The following is an 18,983-nucleotide window of genomic DNA, read 5'->3' as shown; positions in this document are numbered from 1 at the left end:
AATTATTTCAATAAAGCATACGAAATTTGCTTTTATAGCGTATTTCTGCGTACAATTTCGATTCAATGTTATCTACATAGACCAAAAAAAAAAATGTTCACTTGTTGAGATATCTCACTTCGTTAGCATACGTCACTGTTATGAATACACGATAATATTTCTCAGAAATTGCATAAAACTGAAACAACTGCAAAATTCGTGAGTAAATTCCTACGTTTTTAATCAAATTGAAAAAAAAAAAAAAAAGATAGTAGAAAACATTTTGGTGATTCATATCCGAACACATCAATCACATAATTTAATTTTAACCAACTTTTATTTTTATTATTTTTATCAGCATCCATACTTATGCTTATTTCCTATTTACATACTCTCGTATATCTTTTCTGTTGGGTTTTTCTAAAATCAAAAAACTGAGTACAAATAATTAATTAATTATGTTCAGAATCAAAATTTTAATCAAATCTCATGGACCTCGTTTAATTATTCAATCCATGATTTTTCATAGTCCAAAATGGGTGTTGCAGATTTTTGTGTAATTTTGGATAAACGAAATTAAGTCCATTTCTTTAGAAAAATGCTCACAGCTACTTGCGAATGAAATGAATAGGTACCTATAAAATTTTACCCCGCCAAAAAATTCAATCCAATTGGACTTATTCATCGAAAATCCACTGAGACTTCTCTCAAAAAAAACGTTTTATCAGGTTATAGTAAAATTTCTATTGTTACTTTTACCTACTTACCTTTGTGGTTTTTTTTTATTCTTTAAACATCGTATTTCAAAATCTAAAAACTTTTTCTGATTAAAAAAGAGGTAAAAATATTTTTTTTGCAAGCAGAAGAAAATTTTTTAAGCTGAATAAAAAAAAGTTTTCATTAAAAGGTCTGTTTTCAACAAAAAAAAAAAAAAAAAAAAAAAAAACTCAAAATTTGATCAAATTATTTGCTTACTTATTAAAATTTAATTTATATCCCATTTTTGCCTTCTCAAATTGAATTGATGGCGGTTTTCTTTCGCCCTCCCCCCAGTTTTTGGATTTTTGTGCACGTTTTTAAAATGTATTCCTATCGATTAAAATTTAAAATTTTTCCCCAGCTCTTAGTACATCACAAAACTAGAAACATAAAAATAATTTTAGAATTCCAAACTCAATCAGTTTTTGTTTCAAGACGTTCTGGAGTCTTTAGCAGATTGTTAGGTTTTTCAGTTTTTGAGAAATTGCTTTTAAAAGAAGGCAAAATTAAATTCAGCACTCAACTTATGAACTTGGATTTAAAGTTTTCATGACACAAATTTAAAAAAATTATTTTTGCACCTTCAAGTTATTTTTATGGTAGATATTTTTTTCGAATTGAAAAATCTACAAAATACTTACGTTGGAGGCTCCCAAAAAGACTCGAGATTGCCATAAATTAATCCAGGCAGAGAGAGCATTTTTTTTCAAAAAAAAAAAAACAAGCAAAGAAATAAACGTACAAACAAACAAACGAACCAAATGCTAACTTTTGTCTAAAATTATTTTTCAATAATGAAACAATTATTGTTTCATATTTTAAAAATGGGCAAATTCAATAAAATTTAAAATTTTACAGTGCTTAGGTACTTGAATTTTGAATTGATTAGAGCTCAATGAACTTCTAGTGGTAGTTTGGGGTCCTTTTTCTGGTGATTATTTTGAGCAGTCTCCTAAAAGCGTGTTTTTTGAAATGAATTAATTACGATGTAACCAATAATCCCCTCTTTCTTCTCATAAACACAACATTTCAGTGAGGGTAACCTAGTTAAAAAGATTAGAAACATCGTTTAAAACATGATTTTTCTCTTGCCATAAAATGTCTTCTTCATTCTTTCATAAAAAATTAAAAGCACCTAGTATCAAAACATTTAAAATTTCTCAAAAAAAAAAAGAAAGAAAGGAAATACAAAATGCAATTTATTGAAATTAGCTACCGCATTGATTGTTTGTTTGTTTTTTTAAACACCGAATTTATGACATATTAGCTAGGCATTATTAATATTATCAACTTGACAATTAATTTTGAAAAATTAGTCATTCAATTAGATTTTTTTTGAATTTGTATACTTTAAATGATATTTTCACTATTTTTGATCTATACTAAATTTCAAATTACTCCTTTTTCAAGGCTCACCTATTTTTTTAAAACTTCAATTTCAGTTTCAGTTTCAATTCCAGTTTTAGTTTTTTCATCCCTCGTTCTGTTGAAAAAACAAAAAAAAAAAAACAGAAAATGCACAAAGAAACATTATTTTTTTGATGCATTTTTACTTCTGCAAAAAAAAATCATAAAAAATTGAATTGATATACCCATGTCAGTACCTAAGTATTTAACAACTTGACAATTGACTATTTGTACTTGAGTTTTGAGAGTTGAAGAAAGAGAAGTTCAAGTTCGAATTTGAAGTACTAATATAATAAATTCAAAATTGGCACAAAGAGGAGAAAAAAATGCCCAAAAAAGGATAGTAAAAACTGATCGTATGCAAGAATTTTTCTGAAAAAGTATTTTTTCAGTCCGAAAAATTTAATTTTCTCAATGATTGAAATTCAATATTCGAACAATCAACGAAATCAAATAATCTACCAAACACAATAAAAAGCTTGCAATAAAAAAAAGGAAGTAACAAATCGTTTATTCGATGAGTTTCACATTCTACAATTCCTGAGTTCATCCATCTAGTCATAAAACGATTAAAAATAACGTGTTAAATGCGCCGCACGTTAATCCGGCCGACACTGCGAATAAATACAATTTACATAACACACGTAAAAAACCCATCCATTTCAGCAACATAACCTATGTACTTATTCAATCTGATTAAAAATCTAAAACTTTTCAAGGTGTCAGTTGAAAAGAACGAAACAAAAAATGGAAGCCAATATAACAGGCATAATAATAAAAAAAAATTCGCCGAACATACTATAAACGCGATTATAAAAAAAATTCGTATGAAATATTTTTTTATAGGTATGTATATAAATCTAAAAATTGCGAATTCAGAGATCTACTCTTTAAAAAAAAAATACATACAGTACATAGTATAAATTACATTACACATATATTTGATATCGTGCCTAAAACAAATAAATAAACAAGTGTAGCATTATATAAAATAGGTACAAGGTGTAAATAACCGGGAAATACTTCACAGCATTAAAACGCAATAATACACACGTAGTCACAAACTTAAAATTAAAAGAAAAAAAATCAAATTGCACTTCGACCGCGCCAAATTTTATTGTCCCAAGCGCGCAAACTCTCCTTGTCTTCGAGGTATTATTTAGGTAGGTATAGCATCTAGCAGGTAGGTATCTACTATTACTACTACTCGTACGACGATATTACATATTTTCTCAGCAGAATTTCATTCGTTTACCTACACACATTTTATACGTTTCTCGCGAATATCGTTCCAGAATGTATAAGAATTAAAGCTTTGTATTTGTTTTTTTTTTTTTACTCTGAGCACGAACACGATTTACAACAACTATCACAGTCAACATTACGTCCGCGAGTGGAGCGATTACGATATTTGTAGCCATTCTTTGAACGGAAACTATAAGAGGGTGTGGGACAACTGGCGTTATCACTGGGCTCGGATGCTGTGCTCAGGGATGTCGTCGATAACTCCTCTAGGAAATCAAAGCTGGCCACTGCTTCGCGTTCTTTTTCGCCGTAACGATTGTAGAAGTTCTCTCGGCCGATGATCGATTGTCGGATGCCAGCGTTCGAGAATCGTAATGCGCCCATTATTGCTTGTCTGGAAGCTGAAGCTGAAAATAGAAATGAAAACAAAATTAATTAAATATACAAGTAAGAAACAAGTAACTAAATCAAAAGGAAGCAATAATCAGATATGGATAAAGATTTTTAAAATCATGGGCTAAGATTGAAAAATTCCATCCACTGTCAAACGATGCGTTATTTGTAATTTTTCAAGTTTTTGGTCCCTATTTATAAATTTCATATTTAAGGGATATAGGAGTAGGGATGAGGAAATTGGAAGGGTTGAATCGAAAAATTAAACAAATTTTCAAAATTAGCAACTTCAAATTTAACAATCAATATGTTACTCCACTTTTATTTTTTCCGACTTTTAATCTGTTGTAGGGTGGGGGGGGGGGACTTTTGCCCACAGTGGATTTTGAGATCCTATTTTGAAAATTATTTGTAAAATAGACAACAAAAATGCGTCTGTATTATTCACAATTTTGATAAATTTCTCAATAGTAGACCAGCTTCATCTTGAAAAGTTGGGCTTCCACTTTTCAAGTTCAGATATGAGTTTTTCAAGTTCAAATATAAATTTTGAAAATTGGAAAAAATTGAGAGATGAGAGAACAGCCAGAAATGGAATCCAAAAATGAATACCTAGATTCAAATTCAGCAACCTCAAATCATCAGGAATCGATATGGCAGAAAAAAAATCAAAATTGGCAGGAAAAGATTGGAAGGACAATTTGTGAAGAGGGTAGGGCTGGGGGGGGGGGTATTTGGAGAAGTTGGATCGAAAATGGGTCAATAAAAACGAACTCAGCAACTTAAATTTAATAACAAACGATATGCCACTTATTTTTCTTTAATAATTTGGGATTTTGATCAAAATTAAATATCTTTGTGCCCCTCTCCCATTGGTATTAAAATTCCATTTTTAAAACTAATTTGTTGAAAAAAAAAAAAAATTATCTTTGTCGTAATTTTTTAAAATATTTTTACGTATGTACCTAATAGTTTTTAATTTATGTAGGTACACATGAGAAGTTTTTCTTTCATCTTCAAAAGTAAATTTCGAGCTTTTTAGAGTCTAATGACATTAAATTTAAACATTTTTTTTTTCAAAATATCGCCAATATTTGCTCAAAGGTTAACCAGTCTTGAGATAAGAATAAACCTTCATTCATACCTGAGCAGTTTAGCGAGTAATTTGCTTAGAAAAATAGACGTTAATAAAATTGCCTACTCGGTTTGCCGTAAATAATGCCAGTGCACTGTATTTACGGCAAACCGGGTATGCAATTTTATTAACACCATATTAGATCGCTTTTAAACCGGTTTCGTATAAACTGGAACCGAAGGCAGATTATCTGATTTCGTTCAGATTTTTCATAAGTCCAATTCGATGGTCTGCCAGAATTTCCATCTTGGACACAATTTGATTTATTTTTGCCCGAATTAATTTTCGCACTTTTTAGAGAAATTTAAAAATTCTGGAAATATCAAAAATCACGCTAGAGGCTCCAGAATGGCTGAAGATGGTGAAATTTGGTTCAGAAGAGTTGATACGTTTTTGTTCTAGGACTAGTTTTATCTTTTTTACATAATAATAATTTTTTTTTGCCTTTGAAACAGCATAAATTACTGGATTGTGGTAAATTTTGGATTTTCAAAAACTCGAAAAAATTCCAAAAATCAATTTAGGCAGACAATTATGGGAGTTTAGAGATAATGTCAAGCAATGAAAAAATTAAATAAATCATGGAAAATTTTTTTAAAAATCAAAAAGTCCCTATTGCACTCTTTTTTTCAAATCGTTTTATGCTCATCAATCACTGTTTTTTTTTAAAAAATATTTTTATTCAACATTACTTTGAACATGTCTGACAAGAAATTCATCCCAACTGGTAGAAAAATTTTCGAATTGGACAAAGAAAAATCGAAAGAACATCCATTCAAGTAGTAAATTTCATTTTTCAATTTTTAGCAAATTTTCACAGATTAAAATCAAATTGATTTTTCAAAAAAAAAAAAAAAATCCATTCAGATAAAATCAAAATTAATTTGAGCCCAATCTTCAACCTTTTCGAATCAATTTCCAAGTTTCAAAAAATTATCCAAAAAAAGCTCAAAATAAAATCAAACCACAAGTACAAAAAATTGGATTAATTGTCTTTGTGGCATTTTCAATCGATTTAAATACAGATTTTCCAAATCTTATCGTATCAGTTCAATAAATTCCGACGACAATTAAAAATTCCTCGTTCACGAACACGCCAACGAGGAAATGCTCAAACTTGGCTTTTAATACATTTTTGATCGCCAAAATCGACTGATGGCCATTTTTTTAGCTATGTATGTATTTAAATGCTTGGTTTTATTTTGAGCTTTTTTAGGACAATTTTTTGAAACTTGGAAATTGGTTCGAAAAGATTGAAGATTGGGCTCAAATTGATTTTGATTTCATCTTATGGATTTTTTTTTGGAAAATGAACTCAATTTCAATCTTTGAAAATTTTCTAAAAATCGAGAAGTGAAATTTTTACCACTTAAAATTTGGTCTCTTTCGATTTTTCTTTGTTCAATCCAAATATTTTTATGCCAGTTGAAATGCTTCCTTATCAGACACGCTAAAGTGATATTACAAATATTAAAATAAAAACAAAAAATGCTTCAAAAAATGAAAAATTGAAGGATTTCATAAAATATAAATTTTAGGAGGATCTTTTTATTCAAAAGAAAGAGTGCAAGGTTCTTTAATTTTTTGTTTAAATTTTTCCATGTTTTATTTGATTTTTTTTTTTGAACAGAAAAACCTCTCGAGATGTTTATGTCCCCAATTTGAACGAGGTTGCGATTTTTGGAAAAAATTGTTCGAAAGCATTTTTCAGTTGGGTTTAAAAAAGCCTATTACGATTCCATTAAAATGGTTTTGAACTCATAGCCATGGATTTGAAAATTCCTGCCCAAATTGGACACAATAATGTACCTAGTTACAGAAATCGTAAAAATGAAAGATATTATTTCGTTATTCAGAACAAAACACGATGAAAAATCACCCCCCCCCCCCCAACCAAAAATCTCAAAGAATTAAAAAAATTAAATCTAAGAAGAAATTGAAAAGGCATAGAAAAATTAAGGATATGGTATTTTTAAACAAAACTTTCATAAGTATACCAAATCTACATTTCAAATATGTCTATAAATTACGTAGTTAAGATACTAACCTCTTTTTTGGCGTCGAAATCTATGCAGTCTATGTAAATGCTTGTAATCTCTATCATCTTCGCCGTTTTCGCTATCGCTATTATTTCGACTACTATCGCAACTACTACTCGAACTCGACGCTAACATAACATCTAAAAGATTCGCTCTAGCTTTAGGATCACTGAAATCGATATCTTGTTCAACATGCACCCATCCGGTCGTACATCCGAACGATTCATCTAGTTCTGTGACCGGAGTAGTACGATCGTGTTCGCTGAACTCGTCGCCTTTTCTAATCATTCTGTTCAATTCATCGATCACTTCTTTGGACGTGGCTCTTTCGTGAAAACTGACTAATTTCTGCTCAGACATGACGATGACTGCGGAATCTGCAGCAGGTGTGACGTTTTCGCCGGACGAGCTATGACCGGCTAGATCTTCTTGCTCTTCTAGAACGGTATCTAAACTAGATTTTTGTATAACAGGAACGGAAGCAGGATATCTAGTTAGTTTATCGACCGGCGGTGGTGGCTCATTGCGGCTATAATCGCATTGCTTTTCTTCTGGAAGGCATTCTATGTAACATTCGGCGCATTTGGCGCATATGTTGTTGGTCGCCGTGCTATCGGTTCCTTCGAGTACGCCGTCGTCGTCGTTGTTAATACTTTGAAAACACGTATCGCACGTTTTAAATAACGTTTTAAAATCGCTACTAGAATTTTGCTCACTATCACAGCACGTTTCACTGGCAGGGTCTGCGTCTTCGGTGCTAAAACACGCGGTACTCTTATTATCCGAAGTTTCGGTTACCGTTTCGGTGTTGGTCGCGTTACCGTTATTATCAAAGCTTAATTTACTAAAGTATCCGTCGTCGGTTTCGTCTTCGATGGGCATTTCTTCGAAACTGGCGTTTTCGCTGCCTTCTTCAGTCGTATTGTGTTCCAATAATCGGCCACTCTCCGATTCGAAACTATCGAAAGCCATCGCTTCGCCGGAAACGGTGCAGCAATTTTCGTCTTGCACTAGTCGAGAAATACAGTATCGTTGTTGTTCGGCGATGAATTTCAGTACACTTTGCAGCGCTTGCTCTCTATCGACTGCGTTCTCTTCGCGAGGTAACACATCACAATTTTGGTATTTTTGCTCGATACCGTTTTGACTTTTGGACGAAGACGACGCCAGACTCTTGGAGCTTTCGAATTTCACCAAACGATAGAAATCTCGAGTGAAATCCGTACCGACTTGAGCGCTTTCGCCGTTTTCGCTGCTTAATACTGAAGAAGAACGTTTCGAAAGGTTTTCAAACGGACTGGCGCAGCTGCCTTCCGAATTCGTGCCCGTGCTGCTCCACGATGAATCCGAAGATAATGAATTTTGATTCTCTTCCTCGTTCCACGAGTTTTTATTGTAGTCGGAATCCGGTTGCGAGGAAAAGTCCCATAGGTTTTTCACCGTGCATTTGTGCCCGTCGTTGAACAGACCGCCGTAGTCTTGAGATACTGGTAATTTACTGAATCTGTCAAAGGAAACAGAAGTTGAAATTAGAAAGTGAGAAAATGAACTCCAACATGTGAAATAAGTTGCCTAACTAGTTCGCCGTAAATACATATTACGAATCAAAAAAAAATCTAACGTAATTATTAGCTATTTAAACAAACACAAAATAAAATCACATACTTACAGAAGAAAAAAATACTGAAAAAATTGTGTGACTAATTTGAAAAAAAAAAAAAAGGAAAAGTTACGAAAAATTGATAATTTTTTTTTTTAATTTAAAAAACTGGAATTGAGAAAACAATTGAAAATAATTTTTTTAGAACAGAAAATAATGGAAAAAAGTGTAAAAAATATCATGGAATGTTACGTTTTGCTTGCAATAATTAGTAATGTTGAAACTTGAAAAAAAAAATCATAGAAATGCAAAATGAATAGGAAAATTGAAAATAATTTCAAATACCCAGATAAAATTATTAAAAAAGTAAAATCATTAAGAACAGAAAACATGGTTTAAATAAAAAAAAAAAATATCATACAAAAAGTCTTCATTGTTGATGCTAAAATTTGGAAAATATTTTAAAAAATTGAAAATTGAAAATGACTAATGTGAATTTAAAAAAATAAAAATAAAATAAAATTAAGATTGGAATAAAATGAAAATTAAAAAATAAAAAAATTTAGAGAATTAGAAAAGGACAAAAAAATACTCAAGAAAATAAGAAAAAATTCATCAGTATAAGACCAAAATCGGATAAAATAGACCACAAACTAGAATGAAGTACTCAATGAAAGAAGATAAATGAGAAAAAAATACCACGAAAAAGAAGCTTGAAATGATCAAAAATTTGAAAAAATGTCTAAGAATAAAAACCATTTTCCTGAAAAATTCAGAAATTTTTAAACGAAAAAAAAAAAAATATGAACGAATAAAAATATTATTCAGATGTGATTTCAAGTTGAAATTTCAAAATATAAATAAATAAATAAATAAATAAATAAATGAATAGAAACTGAAAAAAAAAAAAAAAAAAAAAACGAAATCAGGATAACTTGAAAAAAAGAAATGATTTGGCTTTAAAAAAATTGATCACATTCAAAATAATTTAAAATTCTCAGACGGATACGAAGCTTCTGAAATTTAGTTCAACAACAGGTGTTGATTTTTTTTTTCAAAAGTCGTCTTTCTGCTGAATTTAGAACCCAAATACATACATAATTAGATTAGTTCCTTCATAAAATGTAATATCGAACCTCACCTAGTTATTTTCTTCCAATTCTCCGTATCTTCCATACTCCAGTCTTCTACTTCGGCAGTATTGTACTCCATTTGTAAATGCTGCATCGCCGAACGTTTCTCATCCAGCAGCAGCCATTGCTGAATGTACTCCGAATCTAGTAAATCGCTGCTACAAAACGAAAACCCATCTTCGGTGTTTTCTTCTCTTAATGCCACCTCCAGTAAACTGGAAAATTTTGTCCTTAATAGTGGTAACGGTTGATTGTGGCATTTATTGCTGGAAGACTTGAACGGCGACAGTGCGCACGAACCGGTGGTTATTCTTAAACAGAGTTGAGAGTCTGAGAAACTTCTCATTATATGCTGGTACGGTAACAGGTGCGTGACAGGAGGAAAGCTATTCCTGGATCTGGGGAAAATACATACCAAATATTTAGAATAGTTAATCATAATCTAAGTAAAACATACGTACAACTACAGGAGAGGTATTTCAACAGGTTGGAAATTTTTCGGAGATGGATGAGAAAAAATCAAAAGAGAATTCAAAAATACACCAACAGGATTAATTTCGAGCACCGAGTTTCCATATTTGATTTTTGGCCCGAGGTGTTTATAAATTCAAATTTGGTCCATTCATCGTGAATAAAATAAAAACTCGAATAAATGAGGTAAAAGACTGAAATTCAGTTTACATGCAGGACTGATACTCAATTTCCTCCCTCCCAACCCTACCTCCCAACAAAAAAGTAACATTTCTAATTAAAAAAGTTACAGGTCGTGATCAAATCGTTTGAATGCAGAAAAAAATCACAAAAAAAGCCAGAATATCTCATTGAAAAAATATTTTAAAAAAATTTATTTTTTCAAAATTATGTATTGCCAGGAAAGTGAAATTATTTCGTAACTTTTCAATAATATGGAAATATTTTATGGTTAAGAATTTTTGGAAACTTTTGACAGAAAAGCAAGATTTTGACAATAGCAGCAGAGGGCATATCACTTGGTTTCGCAATTTATGATAAAAAAGCGTGACTTTTAATCAATTTTTGGAAAAAATCTAGATTATTTTGGAGATTTGTGGTAAAAAAGTGACAATTCTCAGCAATTTCTGGCAAAAAATACAATTTTTAATTTAAAAAAAAAAAAACTTTTAAAGCAATTTAGTAAAAAGCGAGAATATTTGTCAGTTTTTGGTAAAAATCCCAGCTTTTCGAAAATAACTGGCACAAAAGTGATACTTTTTTATAAGTTTTCAGTGAACGAGTGACTTTTTTTTTTGGGGGGGGGGGGAGGATGTTGACAATCAACTAGATTTCGACAATTTTAACAAAAAAAGCAAGGCTTTTGATAATTTTTGACAACAAAACGAATTTGGGGCAATTTTTGGAAAAAAATGATACATTTGGAATTTTTTGAAACAAGTGACAATTTTGAACGTTTTTTGGCAAGAAACAATAATTCTTAGCAATTTTGACAAAAACCGAGACTGTTTGAAATTTTTGGCAGAAAGCAAAACTTTTTCAAAATTCAGTCCAGTTTAAAAACCAAAATTTTCTCTGATTATTTTTCTGAAGAACAATGCCATTCCGACTTTTCAAACCAACATTGACATTGAGATGGTGGTTTTAATCTATTTTGAAGCTTTCAGTAGATTTTTGGATTTTACAGCACTGGAAAAAATTTCATAAAAAGGGTCAAAATAAAATTGAACGTCTATATAAGTCCACTTTTTCAAAATAAGAAATCCAAAAATCCACTAAAAGCTCCAGAACAGCTCGAAACCATCTCGAATCGATTCAGGAGGTCAAAAATATCGTATAAACCAAATTAAGTACAGTATTCTACCTCAATTTTATCAAATTTTGGATTTTCCATAAAAAATAGTCCAGCTTAAAATTTTCAAAAATTCAAAAAAAATCCAAAAATGAAAATTTCAGCGTTTGAAATGTGACTTGAAGATGTATTCTTAGATGCTTTTTCGATTTTTCTTCCTCTATGCTGAAAATTTTCCTTTTGCTTGGGATACCTCCCCTTTATTAATTAAGTATACCCAGGTTATTAATTAAATATACCAACCTTATCATTTTTGTATCTAATGAAAGTCTAAATGGTACGGAATCCGATTCATCGGTGACTTCTTTCAACTCTTCGAGAGTTTTGTGCGGAATTTCACTGGTTCCTTGAACATCGCTGGACATAGTGGAATAGCCTTCATCTCTGTTACCGCTTTCTGGACTTTCTTCTTCCGTTTCTTTCTTAATTTTGTCGTCTGTTCGAATTTAATACAAATTAATACACGATGAAGTACAGTTTTAGAAAAGGTAAAATCTAATTACGTTGACATGATATTTCTTCGTCACGTTGGATTTTCATCAGAAATAGATAAAGAAGGAAACAGTGTTCAAATTTCGATGCTTCGAGTAAATTAAAAGTATAGGTACGAAAAAACGTGAACTTCTCCATCTCCAAACTTTATTAATTATTAGTACATGACGCAGAAAAGGTGAAAAAGTTATCTAGGTATACGTATTCTTTTTAAAAAGAAGTGAGAGAAAAACAGAACTGACATCGTCAGTGACTTTTCCAGCGAAATACCAAAATTAATTTCACAAGATTTGATTTAATCAACCAATATCAGCGATACTCACTTGTAATATACGAGCTAGTTTCTAAATTAAGCGACTGCGGTCTTTGGAGAGGCAACCATACAAAACTATTGCTACCAGATTTGTTCCAGATTTTCTGAAGACGTCTTTCGTCCAAACTAACAGGTCTCTGTTGATCAGCTTTCTAAAAATTCAAAAAAAAAAAACACATTACAATAGATACTAATTAAAACCAAACGATCTCATCTAGAAGATCCAGCAAACGAAGTTGAAACAAACCTTGGCGAGTACGTCGAGTTGACTACATAGACTAGACTGAAGGCAAGCAAAAGTTTGGCAACAACGATTACCGGAATTATTACTATGAAAGGTATTAGTGTTACTGGTATTGCTATGACTTTGGTTATTTCGATGTATCCGTTGCAGTAGTAAACTAGACAAAGAACTATTGCTACTTTCCAACTCCTTGACTCGTTGTTGTAATCTATTTACATCTTCTTGTAAATTCTGCAACAAAACCATACCGCATTACGAACAAGTACAATACAAAACTTAAGTTAATCGATTACACCACTTTGAAGAATTTCATTTCGCTTTCGTCCCATCGCAGAGTACTAGGTACCTACCTAACAAGATAGACCTCTACAGAATGACTAATACTCGTTTCCGCGTAATTCGCGAAGCTGATTCATTGTACAGCCCCCCCTTTGGAAAAACGCAACAGTTAACACGATGCGACGAAAAATCCTCTCTCCAACACGCTATTTTACTTCAAACCCATATACGCTGTTTGCATTTAAATTGGGGAGCTGTGTGTGTGTTTTTTTTCCCTCAACCCCAAAAAAACCTATTCTGCCTACACCTACCCTACCTATCCATAGTGCTAAAGTAAACATCATAACCTATAATATAAAAGCATAATCTCGGCAATTTGTGACGTTGCAGAATCGTCCTAATACGTAGATTCACGACGACGACCACGTTGTAAGCTCCCAAAAAAATACACCTACCCTAAATAAACCTCGCATCAGTTACATATTAACGTAGTGCTATGCTGGAGGAAAAGGAGGAAAAAAATACCAGATAACATCTGCCAACGTAAACAACCATATTAAATCCTCCGAGTGTAATTTCCTAGCTGTACCAACGAGTATACGCGTACAAAAGAAAAAGCGCAAAAACTTAAATTACTAAATTCTAGAAATAAATCCTTTAATGTAGCCAACGATTCCTTATAGGATTTAGTTCTTATCCTTCTTGTATGTACGTGTGTAAGTTAGTAGAGCCAAGTCAAGACCAAAAACGAAGAACTGCATTCGTCGCATTTGCTGTAGCTATATAGCCTTACCCTCTACGAGTACAATGCTTATTCCCTTAGCGGTGCTTTTTACATGTCACACCATAGACGACTTTAAAGTACCTACATGGACGCCTTTGAAAATCTATAGGTACATGTATGTGGCGGAGTAACGTGAATTAAAATCGATATAATGATATACTTGTACCTTTACCTTTGACTATAAGTCTCGACGTAATCATTTTTTACCTCTTTAGATACGATACGTTATTACATACCTTTAGCAAGGTAATCTCTTTATAAGTACATCATCGGTGTCGTATGACAACGCCCCTTCACTTATAGGTAGGTCTAGGTACTATATTATACTTATAGGTATGTACTTTATCTTTACTTTACCCACCTTTTGAGTTAATAACGCTTTAACCACTTGATTGGCAACATCGTCTAGACACTTTTCGTATTGCTTTCGTTGCGATTCGCCTTCTTTCATCAATTTTGAGTTTTGATTTTGTAATATTTCTATCCGTTCCAGCAGCACGGATTGTACTTCGCTGTTTGCTTCCTGCTTCATAAAAAAATATATTAGTAGAATTAATTTCAAAGCTCAGGTATGGTAAGCTAATGTGTGCCTCAGATCAAGTAAGTATGTATTATTTATTAAATGAAAAAGGGTGATTCGAAGGGAGAAGGGGGGAGACAAATCCATGCAGATAGTAAGTAGGTTCCTAAAAGTTTCAAATGAATAGGCTACATACAGGGTGCCCAAAAATATCGTGAACCCCTAACAAAGTTTTCTATACTAAATATGTATTTTGATTGGTCACAGTGAATGATAATAATGATAGCACATGATTGGTTGTTAGACTGAGATGATAACATTCCACCAATCATATGCATCTATTTCACGTTGCCAACCTATATTTTTTATAAACAACTTTCTTTGGGGTTCACGATATTTCTGGGCACTCTGTAAATAGGTACCTATTTTTAGTGTGCGTAGCACACTATTGGTTTCGCTTTGAGAAATGAAATTTTATTGGAACTGAATGTTCTCTTAAGCTATCCAACCGTTTTTTGTACCTATTGGACACCATTTGAGAATCATTAAGGCGGAGGGAATAGATTAATTTTCATTCAATTCGGATGGGTAATTGCTGAGTAATTGCAATTTTAGTTCATTATTTTAATGCATTAAATCCTAAAAAAGGGAAAAGGGGACTTGTAGAACACCTGCCGCTCATTGTACCCTGCTATACCCCCAGTCTATTCCATCACCAGCTGTGTTTCATTGTACCCTGTTACACCCCCAGTCTGTTAGCTGTAAATTCCAAGTGGGCGTGGTTTGGTGGGGCGTTTACCAAACAAATATATTATTTTAATGCCCTAACCCTCGTAGCAATGTTGTGGCTGAGTGGTTAGGGCATGTAGGTAGGAATAGGAAATTTAGGGACCCAGGTTCGAATCCCCGTGAGGTAAGTAGGTAGGTGACGGATTTTTCGTAGGAAAATTGGATAGGTAAATGCTTTGGTGTTACTATGTAGTACATGGTAATGGGGCAAAAATAACGCTGAAACTGAGTTATGAATTATGATATCATTTGCTAACTAAAATTTCATTTCATTAATTTTTTGTCTACCTATAACCATAAGTATAAAGTAAGAATTACTTGACATGAATAATTTTTAACTTTTTACTTATAATTTAAAAATTACTTCAAAATGAGAAATTAAACTAATTTTTGTACAATTGAAACATGTAATTTTTATTATCATGATTTAGTAAAAATTATTAAAACAAAATGATTTTTACTATTGGTACCTATAGCAAAATTTATTAAAATGATAAGTTTTACTATACGATTACAGTAAAAATTATTGAATGGGATCTGGTACTTAATTGTGAGTATTTAGTTAAATTTTTTTGTAAAAATTACCCATATTTTTTTCGTGTAATAGGCAATGTAAATTCTTAACATAGGTATTTTATAAGATTTAATTCTTAATTTAGAATAAAAAGCAAGTTCTGAAAATTGGTTTGAAAATTTATAAATTTGAAGACAATGGAAATTCTAAAAAAAATAATATGAAAATTTGTATTTAGAGACACTGAGAATTCCAAAAATTGATTAAAAGTTCTGTAAGTTGCAGATAATGTGAACTTGAAAATTACCTATATGAAATAAGTATTGTAATATTTATGAAGAAGATGAGAATTCTGAAAAATTGGAGGCAATGTGAATTCCAAAAATTGAGTAAACGTTTTACAATTTGTGGACAATATGAACTTGAAAATTGAATTTGAAATTTTTTAATTTAAAGACAATAAGAATTCTGAAAAATTATTCAAAATTTGACTATTTAGAGGCAATGTGAATTCTAAAAATTGATTGCAAATTTCCTAACTCAGCAGCAATGCAAAATTCTGAAAATTTATTGAAAACTTTATGAAATTGTAGCGATGGGGAATTCGGGAAATCGATTTGAAATTTTGTAAATTTTAAAACAATGCAAACTATGAAAAACAACTAGAAATTTCTTAATTTAGAAGCAATACAAGCTTATAAATTATTCTGAAATACCTATTGTAATTTGGAAAATATGAAAACACTGAAAAACAATTATTATTTTGAAGCAGTGAGAGTTTCAAAAATTCTCATCACTGTGACATGGTTGATTCACTTATGCACTACCTAGATGTAATAACGGTTATAGCTGTAGAAAAGGCAGCTAGCTACGCACACTTTGCAGCTAAGCTTTGCTTAGCTGTCTAGTTTAATTTCAGAATAGATAAATAGGCATCATGTAGGAATTTTGGTAATTTTTTTGGCAAACTGATACTGTCTGTCTTTCATTTATACTTTATTCTCGTCTTTTCCCCTTCTTTCAGTTCTTTCCTTTCTTCGTTCCTCACAAGAAGCAAAAAACAAAAAATATTCAAAAATCATTATGTAGATATTTACTGAAAAAAGAAAAGTTGAAACCTTTTTCTGGTATACTAAATGATATACATAGAAGGGAAAAAATGAAAAAAAAACAACAACAAAAAACTATTAAACATGAAAAAAGTAAAATAAAAAGTAAAAAATGAAAAAAAGACAAATCTAAAAAAATTTTCAATAAATTTTTCTTGTAAAGAAAAAATTAAAAAGCATGACTGTATGTTCTAAAAATACTTTTAAATCATTAACATCATTAAAAATTATGTAAAATTGATGAAATTTTGGCAAAACTAAGTAAAATTTACTGAAAACTGGGTGGGAAAAACAATAAAAACATGTTGAAAGTGTCATGAAAATATTTCAAGTTTTCAAAAGTAGGAATTAAAATTACTTCAAATAATGATCAAAAATTTACAAAAATTTAGTAAAATTAAACAAAATTTGGCCAAAATTGTACGAAATGTAGTTAAAATTCCACTAAACCGATGAATAAAAACATAAAAATAATATCATTCAAATCATTCAAATTTATCAAAAATTGATGAAATTGCATTAGATAAATGTTGTTGAAATTGGTTTCGAATTCATAAAAATGCTTGAAAACCGTGAAAATAGTTACAAATTACGAAAATTTGCTAAAATTTTACCAACATTTTATAAAACCTGATGCTTTATCAAAACATGCTCAAAATGACGACATGAAAAATGCATTGAAAATCATAGTAAAATTTGGTAAAATTTCACAAAAATTGCATGAAACATATTAAAAAATATAAAAACCTAAAAATATAATCAAAAGTATTTAAAATCAGAAAAAACTGATGAAATCTCATAAAAATTTGCATAGGTAAAATCACTCACATAAATAACGTCGATAAAACATGATTAAAATGGCATAAAACCGTTTTAAAAAGGACCTATTGAAGTAATTTAAAATTACCAATACCTACTGTAATTGATAGATTTTCATTAAAATTTGCCCAAATTGACAGAAAAAATTGCATTCATAATGTCGTTAAAATGTCTTCAAATTTACATCAGAACATAAAAAAATACATCGGCTAACAAACTCGTAAAATTTCAGCAACATTTTTCAAAATTCAGCATTTAGGATTATACATTGGGAAATCATCTTTGTAAACGACATAAAAACACAAAAAATTCATTTTTTAAAAAAAGAACTGAAAAATTTAGCTCAAAATTTTAATAAAACAGGTTTGGTTAAAATGTGTTTAAAATGACATAAAAAAAAACATGCCTAAAAAGCACTAAAATTATATTCAAAATATGAACCAACGTTTCGAAAGCTTCCTTGCAATATTTTACGCAATTTTTTATGAAAAAAAGTTTCAATTTTGAAAATTTTTGAATTTTGAATGATTTTAGTATATTTTTAAGTAAGTTATTTTGCACCTGTTTTGGAACAGTTTTCACAGAATTTCGCAAAGTCGAGTCAAAACTTCATCCCTTTTTTTGTATCTAATTTTCCAATGATTTTATTGCTTTTTCAGTGTTTTAATCTCATTTTTGACACAGTTGATGACGTGTTATCCAATTTTTGCTACATTTTCGGTAGGTACAATTTTTTAAAAAAATTTTTTGAAGTCTTTGACAACATCAGTTTTTACTTTTTGGTAGTTCTAGCTGACTTTAGAGTTTTTTATGAGTTTTTATGACACCCATTTTTGAACACATTATTAAGAATATTTTAAGCAATTTTTACCATATTTTACCAAGTTTTACCAAGTTTCATCGGAATTAAATACTTTTTGATTGAAACAAGAGAGAGAGAAAAAAATTGTCAGAAAAAGAAACATAAAAATGGCAAAGACTACCCAAAAATTAAAGAATTTATTATTAAAAGTTTAGAAAATGAAAAACAAAAAAATTTGAAAAAATGTTCCTAAAAATGTAAAAATTGTGTTTTTGGAAATACAGCAGGAAAAAGTATTAATTAATTTATTTCTTGATGCAACCTCCCTCCTACCCCGAAATAATGCAGAAAATTTATGTTTTTTAAAAAACCAAAAACACAGAAAAGTCCCAAAACATGGGGAAAAATAATTATGAACATTTTGCTCAAAACAAAACGTTTTCCAATTTTCAGCAATTTCGTGAATTTTCAAACTTCTACCTTTTTTATCCATAACTTTACAACGACCATCACTCAACACCACATTTCACATCTCATTTTCAACCAACTGATTTAAATCGAATTTATTCAAAGAGAAAGGACTTTTATTTGCAAAAACAAGTCACAAGAAACAATCTTCTCAAAGTTTAAAATTATGTCAGATATTTTTTGTCTGAGCAGAGCCATAATTCATACAACATCCATACGGTCGATTCGTATCATTTCAATTTAGCTGAAAGGGTGTACTATATGCATTCAACCCACTCGTGCCCCGTGCCATTTATCATCGCATCCAATAAATAAAAACAGTGTCGCATACTGCATTA

General features: G+C 30.8%; 1 protein-coding gene across 3 annotated transcripts in view; it reads right to left on the bottom strand.

Annotated features, from left to right (window-relative positions):
• Positions 1–2,630: 2,630 nt before the first annotated feature.
• The window catches only part of LOC135846022 (uncharacterized), a 231,593-nt gene continuing 215,240 nt past the window's right edge, over positions 2,631–18,983 (bottom strand). For 2 of the 3 annotated variants that reach the window (XM_065364970.1, XM_065364972.1), the window contains 7 exons: positions 13,986–14,150; positions 12,565–12,792; positions 12,328–12,469; positions 11,756–11,948; positions 9,699–10,088; positions 6,966–8,461; positions 2,631–3,797 (listed from right to left, as the gene is read on the bottom strand). In XM_065364970.1, coding sequence (XP_065221042.1) covers positions 3,481–3,797; positions 6,966–8,461; positions 9,699–10,088; positions 11,756–11,948; positions 12,328–12,469; positions 12,565–12,792; positions 13,986–14,150 — 2,931 coding nt within the window. In that variant the 3' untranslated portion in view covers positions 2,631–3,480. The remainder of the gene's footprint in view (positions 3,798–6,965; positions 8,462–9,698; positions 10,089–11,755; positions 11,949–12,327; positions 12,470–12,564; positions 12,793–13,985; positions 14,151–18,983) is intronic. The other variant, XM_065364971.1, reaches the window with a different exon arrangement.

This window comes from Planococcus citri, chromosome 4 (assembly GCF_950023065.1).
Source record: "Planococcus citri chromosome 4, ihPlaCitr1.1, whole genome shotgun sequence".
Taxonomy (NCBI): domain Eukaryota; kingdom Metazoa; phylum Arthropoda; class Insecta; order Hemiptera; family Pseudococcidae; genus Planococcus; species Planococcus citri.
Note: the sequence above shows the minus strand (reverse complement) of the source record. Positions and strands in the feature narration are given on the sequence as shown.